Source organism: Schistocerca piceifrons, chromosome 2 (assembly GCF_021461385.2).
Source record: "Schistocerca piceifrons isolate TAMUIC-IGC-003096 chromosome 2, iqSchPice1.1, whole genome shotgun sequence".
Lineage (NCBI taxonomy): Eukaryota > Metazoa > Arthropoda > Insecta > Orthoptera > Acrididae > Schistocerca > Schistocerca piceifrons.
In genome coordinates, this window is record NC_060139.1 from 390,089,628 (window position 1) to 390,103,722 (window position 14,095).

Sequence of the window (14,095 nt, forward strand, 5' to 3'; positions counted from 1 at the left end):
AAATAGTCAGGATAGTAAGTACTATATTCAAATGTTTATGTTTTTTATGCTATACTTTCTGACTTGTTACACACCCACAAAAATTATCTCATTTTTTTGGATCTGTGGAACAAAATCTGAATCTAATCTAATCAGAACAGTTGCTCTAGTCCTTTGTGGTACGAAGGGAGGGAGCTCTTTTGGCCAGTCAGTGGGTATGTACTCTTTTGGACAGTCAGTGGGTAGTATCTGTGCAGATATGGTGCCTGATGGGCAGTGACCAATTTTTATCCAAAGCACTGGGTGAGTTCATTTGTTTGTTCAGACGGGAAGGTCAGTGACAGTTGGCAATGACAGAATCAAGTCGCAAGCCCTGCAATCTTTCTCAAATGATTTTTAGCTAACATGCTGAATTTTTCTTTAGACTTGTTAGAGATCTCCATCTGTCACCAGTTTTAAGAAAATTGATCTGACATAGGACACTCATTTGTGATTGTGCCATGCCAGCAATAAAGCCAGAGTAAAATATCCACACCATTCCTCATATTTCATAAACGGTGTGAGATATTAAAATCATCTTTTGGCAAATGATATCACACAAAGAGGAGAGTATTTTGCTGTATGGTTATTATGCAAACCTTTACTATCTACTGTATTATTCCACTAACTATAAACTTTTTCCATGAAAGAATTTAATTTTTAAGGGCCATCGATAGTTGGTGAAGTGGGAAATCATATGGGTTTTGGAACAACATAAGTGAAGACATTACACACTTATTTTGTGTCGAGGATGTGCTTTTTGATAAGATACTGACCTTACTTTTCCCCAGTTCCTTACTTAATAAACCAGTTTCAAAATTCTCTCACAATTGCTTCTGCACAACATGCTAGTGAAGTGAGACTTGTGTAAATTGTGCTGTGTTTTTGCAAAAGAAGTAAATTTTAACATGGCACCAAGAGAAATGGGTAGGTTTTACTCAAAATTCGCCACTTTTGACACTTCTCTGAAAGTGAAAAATGGTTAACAAGCCAGGTGGAAATAAACTGCTGCACTTTCAGGAAAATTCTTTTTAGATACTAATCAAAGCAGATGTGACAGATCTTTTTGAATGGTCACCATGCAAGTGTGGGCATGGAGGGAACCTACTTAATATTTACAAAAAATGTGAATGTAGGCTTCAGTTTAAAAAGGCACAACCCTTCCAGCACTTGGCATTTTTCCTACAGTGCCTGCCCGCAGCCCCCACCACTGTCACTCTCCCCATGTGCACCCTGCCACCTGCGCGTCAGCCGACCACAGTATTCAGCATGGATTCTATCTGGGGGACGGTAAGTGATTTGAGAGACAAGACACGGGAGATCTGTGCGGTGGGTAGTTCGTCTGTGAAGGCTACAGTGAGATCCTCTGTGTGAAGGCCACAGTGAGATCCTCTGTGTTTTGGTCAGGGAACATTCGTCACTGCTGCGTCACTGCTGATGTGACCACCATGTCTGACTTGACTGCAAGGAAGGGACTTTTTAATATGGAAGGGTAGCAGGTGTCAAAATGGAGGTATTGTTGGTGGTTGATAGGTTTGGTGTAGACTGATACAACCATCAGTGAGATGGAGGTAGACATCAAGGAATGTGGCTTGTTGGGCCTAGGAGAATCAGCAAATGGGGAAGATGATGTCAAGGCTATGGAAGAATGTGGATAGGGCGTCCTCACTGTCGGTCCAGATCATGAAGTCTTCAGTGAATCTGAACCAGATGAGGGGTCTGGAATTCTGGGTGGTTATGGAGGATTCCTCTAGATGGCCCATAAATAGTGGCATTAGAATGGTACTGTGTGGGTGCTAGTGGCTGTACCACACACACATTTTGTTTGTAGGTGCTGTCTTCAAAGGAGAAATAATTGTGGGTGAGGTTATAGTTAGCTATGGTGACCTCTTGTCATGCTCTGAATCAATAATATCCTCTCCACTCTCATCTCCACCCTTCCCACAGTGTTATTCCACTGTCCACCCAATCTACTCAGTATCCTTGTCCAATCCCGTACACAAGGCTTGTATACCTGTGAAAGACATAGATGCCAGACCTGTCTCATACATTCTCCCACTACCACATACTGCAGTTCTGACAAGGGCATTTCCTACCCCATCAAAGTAAGGGCCATCTGTGAAAGCAGCCATATGGTGTGCCACCGTAGATACAACCACTGTGCACCATTCTATGTGTGCATGACCACTGACAAACATGAATGACCATTGAGAAACTGGGACCATGAAACAACTGGACTATCCAGCCGCTGAGCATACAGTGCATAATATGACTTCAACGACTACTTTACTGCCCGGGAAATCTGTATTATTTTCACCAACAGCTTTACTGATTTGTCCTCCAGCTACCTCTACCCCCTTCCCTACTCCCACTTCTATCTCACACATGCTTTGTATATGCTCAGGTCATCTACTTCTCGTCTCCCTGTGCTGTCTCGTGGCCCCTCCCCTCCCCGCCTGCCGCCACCACCACCTCTCAACGCAGCACACAGCAGCCTACCATCCTGTCTCTGCCATGTCCCTGCACACTCCCACGGGCAGCACTACAGCATCTGCCACCACACAAACTGCATGAATGACAGAATTGTTGGGATGCACAAGTCTCTGAACTCAAGTAAGGGTGCGGTAACATGCCGTGATATCATGGATATGGACATAGCAGAGCTGAAACAAAAATGGGCATCCCAGGAGATATTCCATGTAGAGCAACAAACACAAAGGAATAATGGAGAAGCTGAAAAGACTGCCACTTTCATTGTCACATTCGATTCTCCAGCACTGCCTGAACATGTTATGACAGGGTTCCTTCAACTTACAGTTAGGCATAACATACCAAACCCTATACAGCGCTATAAGTTCTAGTGTTTTGGCCATACAACCATGAGTTGTGGAGGTGAAGTGACTTGTGGGAACTGTGGAAAAAACAGTCCACGATGCTGTGACCGACTGCATGTATCCAGTGATCTGCATCAACAGCTCTGGGAGCCACCCAGTCTGGAGCTGAGGCTGCTCTGTTTTTTCTGAGAAATGCAAAATACAGGAAATAAAAGTGACCATGTGAATTCCTCTATGCTGAAGCCAAAAAAGAATATAAGGTGAAGAAGCCCTCTGTCCTTGCCACCTCGTATTCCTCCATGGTGCAGAAATCTGTTCTCAAGGTGGATGCTTTGACATAGACGACATCCAATGTGTCTGTATCCACCATAAGCACCTTTACTTGCAAGTGTACATGCCAAGGAAAAAGAGTAAGGACAAAGCAATCAAGGCAGCTGCAACAGGAAAGACCAACAATTATTCCACAGTCAGCATCCAGAAGGCACACACAAAGCAGAGTGCCTCTCAATACCCCATTTCACTCCCATCCTCATAGGGATAGGGTGCCAGGAAAGGTCCCAACGTTCAAGGTCAAAAGCTGTCCCAGGCACCATCAGATTTCATCCTGGTGCGTTTGACCAATGAGGACGACGACATGGAATTAGATGCCTCGGATCCTGGCAGCCTCTCTACTCCTCCTTGCTCTACAAGTGCTTTACCTCTCTGGAGCAAAGGTAGGGTAAATTAAAACTACACCAATGGAATGGCTCCCATTCTAGAGCAGAACTTGAATGGGTTCAGGAGTCATGTGGAGGAACTGAAACTCCTAGCAAAGGCACACCCCTTGTGCTTGTGTTTACAAGGAACACATTTTAAAGATACGGACGTCTTTGTGCTACAGGGCTATACGCTGTACCGCAAAGATGACATATCAAGGGAAAAGAACCAAGGTAGTGGTCACAGTGTTTGTCACTTATGCACACCACTCCTCTGCTCTCCTCCTGGCTACTGACCTACAAGCAGTTGCAGTTGAAATTCATGTGTATAAGAGGATCACTATTTGCTGACTGTATTTACCACTGCAAGATGCAATAGAGTCTGAGACACTCACGGATCTTGTACAACTGATGCAACCATTTCTCCTCCTGGGAGACTGGAGAGGCCCAGAGTAATTTTAGATTTGGTGCAGTACAGGAGAGATTCCACATTTGCTTCCACTTTTAATATGATATTTTCTGGTGTTTTATTTGAGCACCACGATCCTGTAGCTGTTTTTACATGTGGGGTCAAAACGGGGGGGGGGGGGGGGGTCTCTGTTGGTTGCTCTGTTGTTTTTCCGTATTGTGTCCTTAAGGTCTGACTGTATGCTGTCTTTGATGCAGAATTATATGCGATCATGAGGGCAGTGGAGCAGATAAGACATTCTTCCAGTGCTAAATTTCATGTCTGTTCCAATTCTCTGAGTGCCCATCACTCTCTGAAACATTTGTACGCAGCAGATAAAGTACGGTAGTCCAGACCATTGAGGATGGCCCTCCTCCAGCTACAACTACTGGGGGAAGGAGGTGTCTTTATGCTGGGTACCAGGGCACATGGGAATTTTGGGGAATGGAAAGGTTGTTCTAGCAACCAAGGTGGTATGTCATAATCTTTAGGTACCGGGTGATCAAAAGTCAGTATAAATTTGAAAGCTGAATAAATCACGGAATAATGTAGATAGAGAGGTACAAATTGACACACATGTTTGGAATGACATGGGGTTTTACTAGAACCAAAAAAATACAAAAGTTCAAAAAATGTCCGACAGATGGCCCTTCATCTGATCAGAATAGCAATAATTAGCATAACAAAGTAAGACAAAGCAAAGATGATGATCTTTACAGGCAGTGCTCAATATGTCCACCATCATTCCTCAACAATAGCTGTAGTCGAGGAATAATGTTGTGAACAGCACTGTAAAGCATGTCTGGAGTTATGGTGAGGCATTGGCGTCGGATGTTGTCTTTCAGCATCCCTAGAGATGTCGGTCGATCACGATACACTTGCAACTTCAGGTAACCCCAAAGCCAATAATCGCATGGACTGAGGTCTGGGGACCTGGGAGGCCAAGCATGACAAAAGTGGCAGCTGAGCACACAATCATCACCAAACGACGCGCGCAAGAGATCTTTCACGCACCATCTGTTGGAAATTTTGTGAACTTTGTTTTTTTTTATTTATTTATTTTTTTGTTCTAATAAAACCCCATGTCATTCCAAGCATGTGTGTAAATTGTTACCTCTCTATCTACATTATTCCATGGTTTATTAAGTTTTCAAATTTATACTGACTTTTTGATCACCCTGTATTTCAGTGTGCCATCCCTTGCAAGCTATAACCTCATTCTTGAACTCAGAGTCTTGTGTCGGTGGGAGCAAGAGTGGCTATAATTGACAGACAATAACCTCCCTCTATTAAAGCCCACGGCACATCCATTATGTGCTTCCTTCCAGCCATGTAGACAGGACGAGGTTCTCCTCACTTGTCTTCACATAGGCCACAGTCCTATGACATACAGCAAGAGGACCCTCCAGCGTGTGTCACTTGGGGCATGCAGATCATTGTTCACCACCATATTTTCTAAGCAGCGGGCCATGCCCTCTATTTTAGGTAACATTCAAATTAAAGTGGTTAGTGTTTTAAAGTTTTATAAATTGTCCAATGTTTCTTCCAAGATTTTAGGGAGATAATTTTAATCTGTTAATAGGATGACTGGATCACCAATTTTTTTTTACATAAGTGGCCTGCCACTGACATTGTCCTGTGCCTTCTTTTTAACTCCTTTTTCGTTTTAGTCTCTTGTATAGCATCTTTTATTCTTTTATGTTGTCTTAGCTTGTATGATCACATTTTAGTAATTTTATGCACATTCGTTGCTTTTAATGTGTGTAAGGGTGTTGACAACCTCGCCGTTGAGTACCCGTAAGCACTCACATACATCCACCCCTACCCTGTTATACTGTGCATTCCCACACTGCACCACCTCTGTACCCCCACTACCCACCCAAACCGAGATTGATGATCAATGTGGTTGAGCCTCTGTGTCCAGAGATAACAGCAGTCATGTGGGTGTGAGTTGTGCATGTATGAATGTGTTTTTTCCTAAATCTGAATTAGGTCTTTGTCCGACGGCTTAGTGTACTTTTAAATGTACTGCGTAATCGTAATTAAAGTACAGCTACTCATGGATGTCCAGTGTGGGCTGTTAATTATTGTATGGTAACAAAACTTAGTAGATATGCCAATGCATTGGTGCAGAACTGATGTACACTGGGAAAAAATAGTTCCAGTTTTGGCCACCAGGTGCAAATCTGGCGATGTACACTGTTTGTATGACATCCATGATGTCAGTTGACAAGCCATAATGTGAGTGAACAGCATGGATATCTAGAAGAGAGACTGCGTGCTTTTAGTGAAATTGTTTTATGTGAATGGCAGCAATTGCAGTGCTAGATTGAGAGAATATTGCCAACTGAAATGCCAGAGGAGAGGCTCGATGTCATTAAATGTTTAAAGATGATGATAATGAAATTTGAAAACACGAGTGAGCTCAATGTGGCACCTGGAAGAGGTGTCCTATGCCAGTGGAAGTTACTCATGAGGTTTGCTGCTGCTGCAACTGACCATGCAATGTGTGCTGTGGGTAGTGCTAGTGCTAGTGGTAGTGCTTGCGCAGCGTTGTGAGAATTGTCCAGCTCATGGTCAACAGTACAGAAAGTTTTGTGGTCTGTTTTGCACTGGTACCCGTACAAGATCCCCGGATGGTGCTGAAATCTCATGATTCGCAGAAACATTCTGAATTTGCTCTTCGGTTTCTGGCAGGGCTCGAAGTTAATGACTTGTGGCCAGGCAATACTCTGTGGAGTCGTGAGGCACATTTTACACTTCAGGGTGCAGTGAATATATAGAGCTGCCAAATTTGGGGTACTGTTAAACCATGTGTTCTGCATGAAGAGTCATTAGACTCGCCATGTGTGGCTGTGGTGTGGATTCACAAGAACCTTTCTTCTTCGAAGAGAATACACCCAGAGGGCCTGTCCGGTGTACTGTGACATCTGCACGTTATCAGACCTCCTTGTACAGCATGCTTTGGAAGAGCGCAACTGTGTGGAAACCAGTAACCGGTGTAAATGCCTAAGTGTCACATGCAAGCATGCAAACATGCTTGTATTATGTCATACAGGTGCTGGATGTCAATTTGTGTGATGGAGTTAATTGCCTGTTGTACTTGTCACTTAATAAAGGGATGGTTAATACTGGATGTTGAGACGTATCTGGTGATAGAGTAGGCCCAGCCAACATGACGACACTCTGTACAGCGTGTTGGATTACAACAGCGATATGTGGACAAATGTTATCATGTTGAAAAACATCCCCTTGAATGCTGTCAATGAACGGCAGCAAAATAGGTTGAATCACCAGACTGACATGCAAATTTGCAGTCAGGGTATGTGGGATAACCGTGCGAGTGCTCCTAATGTCATACAAAATCACACTTAAAACCATAACTCTAGTTGTAGGTACAGTGTGCCTAGCTCGCAGATTGGTTGGTTGCAGCCCCTCAACTTGCATTTTTCTGACCAACACCTAGCCTCAAATGGTTCTTGTGCAGAAGTGGCTTTCATCAGAAAACACAACAGACCTCTGCTCCACCCTCCAATGAGCTCTCGCTTGACACCACTGAAGTCGCAAACTGTGGTGGTTTGGGGTCAGTGGAATGCACACTTCAGAGCACCCGGCTCAGAGCTGTCCTTGAATTTGTAACAGTTTGCTGTGTCACTGTGGTGCCAACTGCCTTTCAAATTGCTGCACAAATGCGCCACAGCCATACACCAAGTACGATGGTCTTCCCTCTTGGCAGTGCCACATGGCTGTTCAGAGCCTGGTCTTCCTGTTACCATACCTTCCTGTGACCACTGCTGCCATAAAGTCATGTACAGTGGCTACATTCCTGCCAAGTCTTTCTGCAGTATCGTGAAAGGAACATCCAACTTCTCTTCGCCTTACTACACGACCTCGTTCATAGTCAGTGAGCTGTTAACAATGGTGTCATGGTTGTCTTAAAGGTATTCTTGACTAACATCAACTCACCATGTTCAGTATCAAATGTAATTAATGTTCACAACCATTACAGCATGTGTTTAAAGCCAACCTGATTTGCGTCCTTACAGTGACATCACTAGCGGCAGTAGTCAAAGGCAGTGGTCATGTGTGTATTATTTGCTTTTGCATGAATGTGTGTGTATGTTTTCTAATTTTTGTTGTGTCTGTTTGCAATGCAACATCCCCAGTGTATGGTGAGTAGCAATTTATCCTTTTCATAGTACTGTCATTATTTCGTCCTGGATTTTCCATTGTTTGACAACACCATCTTGGTGTTGGAGATTTTTTTCTGTCTGTCTATATTGATTTCATAGTATAAGGAAATTCCCCACACTTTTGTGTGTGTGTGTGTGTGTGTGTGTGTGTGTGTGTGTGTGTGTGTGTGTGGTTTTTTTTCCCCCCCAGCCACAATATTTTTTACCTAGAAATGGATTGGAAGATATGTACATCCAGTTTGTATTGTTGTTACTAGTATATAGTTGTTCTCTACACATTATCATCAATGGAAAAGAAAGATTGTATTAGGGCGTATGTAATTCTTGTTCATACAAATTCTGCCCACAGATACGCCAGTAGAGGAAGTCCCTTCAGCTCCAGTCCAGCTGCCTGAGGATGTGGCTGCTGAATTAGTACGCATGGCTGATTGGCTTATCCTACATAATCGTGATGAATACATGAATGTGTATGCTAGAGTTCGTGCTACGGTACTGCTCAAGTCGCTGCAGCAGCTCAAGGAACACCAGAAATCTGCAAGTGGTGGCAGCATCCAAGGAGTTGCAGCTGCTAACTCACCAATGGTAGTAAGTTGTATATTCTAAGCTTGCTGCTGTACTGCTTCAGATCCTGCATTCCAGCTTGGTAAACTATATTGTACAGTAATTCTTTGCAAAATACTTAGGCTGAAGTAAGTCTGAGGTAATTATTTATGTAAATATTGAGGAATCAAATTTACTACGTAGAGTACAACAGTGCTTCAGCATGTGTATTACACTCACATGAGTACTCAGTGTGTGGAAAAGACATGTCAGGCATTTATGTTTTCCTACTTGCTCCTGCATGGAGCATGTGGGGGGCAAAAATGTGGCATGGGGTGGGTGGGCACTTTCGTGTGTGTGTGTGTGTGTGTGTGTGTGTGTGTGTGTGTGTGTGTGTGTATTTTCTCGAAGTCGTCTTGTCTCTAAGCTTTACAAGCAGTGTGGAAGAGAGGCAGTAGAAATATTTTACATTATGAATCATGAAGATGCTATCCGCTTGTACCAACCATCTCTCTTGAAAGAACAGTTTTGCATTACAGAGATTTTTCTAATTATGTTATCCTCCTATACACCATTAAGGATGTCAGCTTAACAGCTTTCAAGAAGAGATTGTGTATTAGCTCTGTAACTTTCTGACTCTGATGAAGAACTTCATTCATGATCCAAGACTGTTTTCCTCTCCTTGCAGCTAGTTTGAGGTGATGATTTTATACCAGTTCGTGAAGTTACCCGTAAGTATTTGACTGATGAAGTAGTTCAGAGTTGTATAACAAATCTGTTAAGCTTTTTCTTTCTCAAGTACCTTACCTATCTGTCATTTTGGAGTAAACAACCTTTCACAGCACCAACATGTAAGCAGAAACATTTTAAATTTCATTAGAGATTTTCTCTTTTAAATCAGTTTCTCAATGTCAATACCTGTTTGTAAATAATGGCATCATTATGGGCTACTGAATTCGCACAGCACCTGGTGTTTCGATACGTATCTGGATTAATGATTGCAATATTTTCTGCAGGAAAGCAAGACCTGTGTTTTGGAGGAATTATTTTGTTAAAACATTGTTTACTTTTAATTGAAAGTGTTTAATTTTCAAATATTACAGGATTTTACAGTAGAGAAGGTGCTAATAATTTATATTTTGCGTACTTGATTTTACTGATACTCCTGGATGAAAACAATTAATGCTATTTTTTTCAGTCTTACAGGTCTGATCCGTATACAAGATATCTGCAGCAAATAGTATCCTATTGCCATCTGTAAAACAGTGGGAATTGCATCAGGTTTACTATTCGATCTTGTTACTTTTCAGCAATTCGTTTTACGTATCATTGACACACAATTTTCCTTTGTGTCCTCCATTTCTGTATTTGTGTAGTCAATGAAGACATACTGAGATGTTGCAGCATAGATGAGCCTCTGATATAAGACTTATGTTACGTCTACCTTTCCGAGTTCTGGCAAATGGTACAAGTAGTCTCTGACGCAAGAACCCAAACACTCTGGTATTCTATTTAAGAGATTTTACTGAAGTATGTCTATGCAGCTTACTGAGGGATACCTGCATGGCTTTGCAAGCAGATGCATGAATTGCCATCAATACTTTTGGCTGTTGCTCTATGTTACCTTTTGAACTGAAAGTCCTATGATCTTCATGAAATTTGCTGGTATTTTTGCCATATTTGTCGTCATGTTACATGTCACACAATTTTCCATGACCCATTGGATGAAGTATTTGAGTGCACCTCAGCTGCTTTGTGTAATTTGTGCTGGAGGTCAAGCAGTCTAATTATTTTAATGTTGACACAGATTAAATTTTGGTCCTTCTCTCCTTACGAATTCCTGTCCCCTGTAGGAAATGTACAGTCCTCTTGGCTAAAGGCAATTTGTTGTTAGATTATCCTTTTACTAGATACAGGCGGTGGACAAAAAAAGAGGAAACACCAAAAACACAACACGTTACCATGCCTAATATGGCATATGGAAACCTTTGGCATTCAAAGCAGCTTCCAGTCATCTCAGAGTGGATAAATACACTGGTCTAGTTTTCAAGGGAATCTTATACTATTAAAATAGTAACAAATTCAGGTAATGATGATGGAGGTGTATAGTGATCTTGCACCCTTCTCTCCAAAGTAAATGACAAAGGTTCAGTAATATTGAGATTTGGTGACTGTAGTGGCCAGGGGAGATGTGGCAATTCATCCTTGTGCTCACAAAACCCTCCTGGAAAATGCAAGCTGTGTGAACAGAGACCCATAATCCTTGGCCGTAATGTGACCTTGCAGAGTAACCATGGGGTCCATAGAGTACCATGATATGGCTGACCAAATCATCACTAAACTGTTGTCATGTTTCACATGGATGTAAACTCAGCAAGAAGCTGGAAACTGTGAAACAAGTCACATCTGAACAAATGACATTCTTCTATTGCTTCATACTCCAGGAAGCACATTTTCCCATTATGGGCCTTTCCATCACTGATGTGTGGTTTTGGAATTCCAGCTTGCCCTGCAGTTCGCTGCTTCTGGAGCTGCCTTCATGTTGGTTTGGTGCTGACAGGGTCTGCAAGTACGACATTGTTCTGAATGGATGATATTTCTCCATGTTCCTTGTATGTGGTATAGACCTTTGATATAGTGCCTCTTGAAAAACCAAACACTCAATCTCCTTTGGTTATGGAAACTCTCACCATATGAACATCAACTATCACCCAAATTCTAATTCACCTGGCTCTGGCACAATGTACTCACAATTATGCAGGACTCTGTTCTGACCACAACTGCCACTTGCAATGTACTGAGAATATTGGGAGGCGCCATTCATGGTCAAATACAACAGCACAACCTGCAGGCCTGGCTAGCATTTGTATTTATGTTCAAACATGCATTTGTTGTGGTATTTCCACATTTTTGTCCAACCCCTGTAATATAATAATGCATATATTGCTTCTGAAGTAATCAGCTGTAGCATCTGGTAGTTGATATAAATAACATAGTACTGTCTTCGTTTCACATTAGACTGCTATCTTCACCCAGATGTTTCTAGTCACATCCACGATCAAGTGCTTTGGAGATCAAAATATGTTTCATTAACACAATGTGAAAGAAACATCTGGTGAAATCTTGGCTAATTTTCTTATAGACATACCTCTCATACTTAAACATTTCACAACTGTTTACATTCAGTTTCAACCAACTCTTGGAGTCTGCACTGCAGAAAGGTTACAACTTAAGTAGATGTCTAATTTTCAGATGTCCAATGAGATTGAAAGTTCAGCTCTACACACAGTATTTTGATGACTGACCTGTCTTCAATGTCAGATGATGGTATTAAGTGTGCTTGCAGCTTGGAAATTAGCCAGGCTTTGAGGTGTATTTGGTGTTACATCACCGTTCAAACACCAGTTTGACTCCTGACCTTTGACGTACTTTTGTTGTCTGGCAACCGTACTAGCATTCTGTGAAACATACACCCCCTTAGCTTTATCCTTTGCTCAGTGAAATCTGATGCATCCATATTAAGCTCACAAATGTACAGTGCTTTTCGCACTCAGAGTTTCATGTGAATGCATGATTTGGATGACTAGTAAAATGCTCTTGCTTTGAAATCTGTTCCATTAAATTGTTTAATGTCTACCTTATCTTCTCTTCTCTCATTATGTCAGATGACTGTCTCGTAACAGAGTGCGTCTGTGCTACTTGGATTGCCCAGGTGAGACTGTATCATCTGTCAGGCAATCGTAATGTTTTTGACATACACAATGGATAGGGTTTATGGTCAACAAGAAAGTGTATCATCTATACCTTTGGGTTAACATGCTTAAATTTTAACCACACAAAACATTTGGAAACACATCACATGTTATTACCTTTAGAAATCACACTTTGTTGCCTCTGCAACTAGTTGAAAATTACATTTTTTATTTCAGTTTTATTAAAGGATCATTGATCAGTGTTACCTACAGCTATTCAAATTTCCTGTTTCTGAGTTAGTAATTAGAAGTCTGTGATCTAATTGTTAAATTTATAAAAAATAGTATCATCCACTTGCAGAAGATATACTTAAAGATAGCATGTGACGTAAAATGACATTCTTCTACACTCTACTGAAAGCCTGACACGCTTCACAAACTATCTGATGCAAGTAAACTCTTACAATCAAGTAACTACAGCTGAAAAAAGGAAACATCACTGTCCAACACCTGAATGCTTATGAAATACTATCAATTCTCATCCATTTGCTTAATGTATGAAGCAAATTTTGTTTTCCTATTACAACAATGGAAATTCCTGGGTGGAGCCCAACACATGGCTGCGGGAGTGTGCCTTTGGGTGTCTGTGTAGAAGTATGTATGTATTGAAAAGCATGTGTGAATGCTGTTCTCTGTTGTGTGTTACTATGTGTCACACATTGATTGGCTATACATGAGCGGTCACCTTTCCCTTGTTTTGCATACTGCTAAATTTCTTTTTCTTATAAAACAGGATTACTAAGCATGTAACTGAAGTATGTTTCTGTATATGCCCATTTGCAGTAGATCTTTGAGAAAAAAAATTGTGCAGCAATTTTAAGTTTGATTATTTTATAAGCTGAACATTGTTTTATTAATACAAGACCAAAACCCATATAAATAAAAAGTTATTGTCACGAGGAAACTCAAACAGTAGCAAGTATTTGTCCGTTATTACCCTGCTTGTATGCACTCTCACAGGCAAGAAAGTATCAATGAGTCTATATGAAAGTAACTAGCAAGATAGTAGACAGTAATCAGGTGCATATCCAGATTGTAATGTCCAAACATGTGCCAGGTCCTAAAGGGACCAAGAGTGTCGTCACTGACCCCTTTTTATTGACAAACTCAGTCTTGATGTTTGGTTAGCAATTCTGCTGGACCAGTGTGAGTTTAAATAATTGATGAAGTGGTTGGATTTTGTGAAGCACAGTATCCTCGTGTGTAGCCCCCGGAGACGATGGTGTAGAGGCACTCTTGTATGTAGTGATCTTGTTACGGTGACAACGGGTGTGTGCGTGTGAAAATTGTTGGGTAGCAGTGGGAATGCTGCCTGGTGAGAGGGGATGACAAAGTCATAGGAGCTCTACGTTGGAGCAGTGGCTGCTGGAACATGAGTCAGAGCGGGTTCTGGTGATAATACAAAGGTGATAATACAAAATTTAGCCTTGGCAGAAGTAGAGTAGGTCCAGCAACTATCACATGGGAACTGGGCCAGACAGATCCTCACCTGATGCCCCTAAGTGCAAGCCAACACACACATCCCTGAACTGTATCAGGAGTGCTGTGACATGGGACATAGTAAGTAAATAACTGTCCAGTGCTACTGCCCTTCGCAGAATTTGAGACAGCAATT

At 41.7% G+C, this 14,095-nt stretch overlaps 1 protein-coding gene across 2 annotated transcripts in view; it reads left to right on the forward strand.

Annotated features, from left to right (window-relative positions):
* The window catches only part of LOC124776919 (exocyst complex component 7), a 130,086-nt gene that overhangs the window by 15,023 nt on the left and 100,968 nt on the right, over positions 1-14,095 (forward strand). The window contains exon 5 of one of the 2 annotated variants that reach the window (XM_047252132.1): positions 8,538-8,770. In XM_047252132.1, coding sequence (XP_047108088.1) covers positions 8,538-8,770 — 233 coding nt within the window. Of the gene's footprint in view, positions 1-8,537; positions 8,774-14,095 lie in introns of both variants that reach the window. The other variant, XM_047252131.1, reaches the window with a different exon arrangement.